Source organism: Montipora foliosa, chromosome 10, assembly GCF_036669935.1.
Source record: "Montipora foliosa isolate CH-2021 chromosome 10, ASM3666993v2, whole genome shotgun sequence".
NCBI classification, from domain to species: Eukaryota; Metazoa; Cnidaria; class Anthozoa; order Scleractinia; family Acroporidae; genus Montipora; species Montipora foliosa.
In genome coordinates, this window is record NC_090878.1 from 38825696 (window position 1) to 38829570 (window position 3875).

General features: G+C 40.1%; 1 protein-coding gene across 1 annotated transcript; it reads right to left on the reverse strand.

Moving 5' to 3' along the window:
• Positions 1 to 1428: 1428 nt before the first annotated feature.
• LOC137973467 (tripartite motif-containing protein 2-like) lies at positions 1429 to 3670 on the reverse strand. Its single transcript, XM_068820292.1, has one exon. It carries the CDS (start codon positions 3557 to 3559, stop codon positions 1853 to 1855), a length of 1707 nt encoding a protein of 568 aa, XP_068676393.1. The 5' UTR covers positions 3560 to 3670; the 3' UTR covers positions 1429 to 1852.
• Positions 3671 to 3875: the final 205 nt, after the last annotated feature.

Sequence of the window (3875 nt, forward strand, 5' to 3'; positions counted from 1 at the left end):
AGCACAACACAAAAACGCTAACCTCATTTTGACACGAAAATGCTTCACTATTGCCATAAAAACTATCCAGTTAAGCTCGCATATTATAAAACATGATGAATTCATAAAGGCCACCTTTTCCAGCGAACAATTTTTTGAAACAAACAACATATTTGCTATTAGAGGTGAAAACCTCTTCCTTTTTCATTGCGTGCGTGAAGACAAGAAACTCAATCGTGTCAAATTACCATGTACTTCAGGTTCAAACCCTTTCCTGAAGAACATTTTCCTTGAATAACAAGAAAATGCTTTACTATTGCCATAAAAACTATCCAGCACACATATAATAAAACATGATGAATTCATAAAGGCCACCTTTTCCAGCGAACAATTTTTTGAAACAAACAACATATTTGCTATTGTTGCGTGCGTGAAGCGAAAAAACTCAATCGTGTCAAATATGCGCAATATTACAACAAACTAAAATTTCAGGATCAAACCGTTTCCATGAAGAACCGTTTCCTTGAATAATGAAGCACAAAATAGACGACAAGCTTTCTTTCAAATAATTCTTGGCTGTCACATTACCTGAAGACTGTGCAGAGTTGATCAGAGATCCACTTAAGGTGTTCGATTCGTTCTCTGTCTTTGTTGAACTCATAAGTTACCAGAGAATTTTCCATTTGGTTTCAGTGTTCTACATAACAGCACACTTGGTAAATATTATTTTAGAAATGCAGTTCACTTTGATTTCTGCTCGACGGGCGACAGATTGTTGTCGAAGTCCATTACTCGTCGCTTTTGAGATTCCAGGTGTTGGTTTTCACCGCCTGCGTAGTTTATCCAACTGACTTGTTTGAGGATCCAGTAAACCGCCATTCGCGTTACATGACTTTCGACGCCATTGCAGGCTAAGTTAATTATTCTACTGTGTCCACCAGAGAAATCTACGCAGTTCCACTACCCTCTCGATCCTAAGAAAATACGCGCAGAAGGCTCTATGCACAAAGATACCACTTACAAGGGGAGTGACAGGCAAGACTTTTACCGACACGGAAGAAAAAAAAAAATAACACCGAACAAATGCCCTCCATTTCTAGACTGGGTTTGCCATACGGGAACCCAGTAAAAAATAACAGTTTCCGAGATTCAGCAAAGTTCTTGGGGCGTTAAAGTTAAAGTCTACTTTATTATTCAAAAATTTCGAGATTCCTTGAAAATTATGGAGAGGAGTATTCAACCTTGTTCCCAGGGCTTTTCCCTCACTTGGAGGAGGAAGCGCCCTCGGAACGAGAATGATTACTGCCTACAATAGCTACCTTTAAAACACTGAGAACAAATTGTAAGCAAACACTTAATTCACAGAAAAGATAACAAAACAACATACCTCCAAAATTATCCATTTGAAACTAAAATAATGTTTTTTTCAATGGATTTTTCCCCGTTTTTCTCTTGCTTTCCTACAGGGTAGCTGCAGATTCTAGTACGTAACTCTCTTCATTGGAAAGGTATAAGGGAATATTGACTTTCTTTACATTTTGTTTCATTAACGTATGAGTTTGCACATATAGCATCAATCATGCTATTTAAAAATTGACTTCAAATGCTAAAAGAACTCGTTTAACTTTTTTAGTTAAACCTCCAAAAGCCTTTTAACTTTGATAACGAGGCAGTTATTAGCCATCAAACACTGAAAAGTTCTTGGGTGACAAAGACGCTACTGATCCCATAACATTTTTTGTAAAATTTCGAATTTCCAAAGCACCATTGTTTAGAGCTTATGCAACGCACTTTAACTATTCATTTCTTTATTCTCGGCTGTCTGATTAGAAAAGGTTAGCCTTATGCGAATAAAGCAAAAATATATCACATCTTAATAGAAAACGGAAATGCGGCAGTTCAAGCAGTCGCCTACTACAAGACTGCCACCACTGTTTATAGCAACGCAACAAGGAACGCCATTTTGGAAATACTCTCCATCAATTTTACTCAAAAACGTGCCGGTCAGGGTGAACAGTTGCAGCCTATGGTTATCTGAATCACACACAATGAGTCGGTTGTACTTGTCAATAACGAGTGCATTAGGACCATCAAACTGGCCATCATTGGACCCCTCACAGCCAATGTCATGTAAATACACTCCTGTTTTGTCAAATACCTTGACACAATTAGCATGGTAATAAGAAACAAAGAACTTGTCCTGGTGATAAATAGCGCAGGATGGGTATTTACCACAGTCTGGGGCACTGAAGGATTGGAGCAAGTCATTCCCATCAGGGGAGAGGACCTTGATTCTGTTGTCCCCATAGTCAGGTATGATTATATGACCATCACTCGCAATGGAAAGGCGACGTGGTTTAACAAGATGTTTATAATTGATGTGTTTGATGAAGTGCCCCTCCTCACTCAACACACAAAGCTTGTTGTCGCTTCTCGGAACTAAAGTCAGCAGGTCGCCAGAGTCTGTAAATGCCACAGACCAAGGTTCGCCATCAAGTTTTATCTCCCTTCGAGACTTTCCTTCAGAGCTCAACAGTTGAATTCTTTGATTATCATAATCTGCAACAGCAATCGTTCCCGTTTTCTGACTCACATCAATATCGTTAATGCCATCAAATTCTCCTTGTCCCTTCCCATTTGAACCATACTGAAAGGCAAATTGATATTGATGCTGATGAACCTGCACAATCCAAGGACTACCAGTCAGCGGCTGTCCATTCACAAGAATCTCCACTCTGTGTTGTCCGCCACACTGTGGTGTGTATGTCACAGTGTATTTGCCGTCTTCGGTGTCTTTAATGTCTGTTTTTAGTTGATCACCTTTTGGAGTCAATATGTCGACTTTGATTTTATCATCTTGTTGATAACATTGAAATCCTTCTGAATCCTTTGTAACAATGGCGAAATATGTCTCCTTCCTTTCTTTTACGTCCTTGCTGTCTTGACCTTCAGCTAAGCACTTTGAGGGATCAGTCTTGGTGACAACAACTCGATCCATAGGATCCAATTTCTTTTCCACCAAGTAACGTACATGTGGCGACATGTAAAGATCGGGTTTTCTTACATTTAACAGTTCATTACAACGTCCGAGGATGGCGTGATTTGTTTGTAGAATTTCGACGCTGAAGTTTCTATCCAAGATACTCTGACAGCGTTCGAAGCAGCTTTTCAGCTGGGTGGCAACCAGCTCGAAGTTTTCCAGTCGCGTTGCGTGATGTTTTTGTTCCGCTTCATAATTTTCACGAAACTTGTCCTTCATTTTCCTCTCGTGTTCTCGCAAATCACGAATCAATCTTTCCACAGTGTCTGTCATTTTCTTTTCCTCGTTCAAAATTTCAACTTTGTTTTTGTTTCTTAGGTCAGTTTGTTTCTTAATTTCACTCTCATATCTGACCATTTCCGCTTTCACTTTGGCCACAGCGTCGGACATTTGCATCTTTTGTTCTTGTGCAGCTTTCTGAGTGTCTGTCTTAGAGTGTCGATCATGACTCACTACAGTACATTTGTGGCAAATCAGAACTTTACAGTCTTCGCAGTAAAATTCGAGGGGTTGATCTTCATGATATTGCTCTGAACACATCACGGGTCTGTGGATCAACTCTTGCACATCTTGCACTTGCAGTTTGTCGATCAAAACATTGCGATGACCCCTTGAAGCCTTCAAGCGTTGGTGAGCTTGAAAACAAGATGCGCACAGAAGATCCTGGCACACGAAACAGTAACATGTTGCCGTATTGTTCTCATCACAACTGTTGCATCTTTGAGACTGTACGCTGCCATCTTCTAGAGCCAGAACATCCACCAATCGGTTGAGATGAAACGATGACGGCAAATTCTCGAAGGTGTCTGTTTCGGGAATTTGGAATGAAGTCTGGCAAACCGGACATTTGATTGTC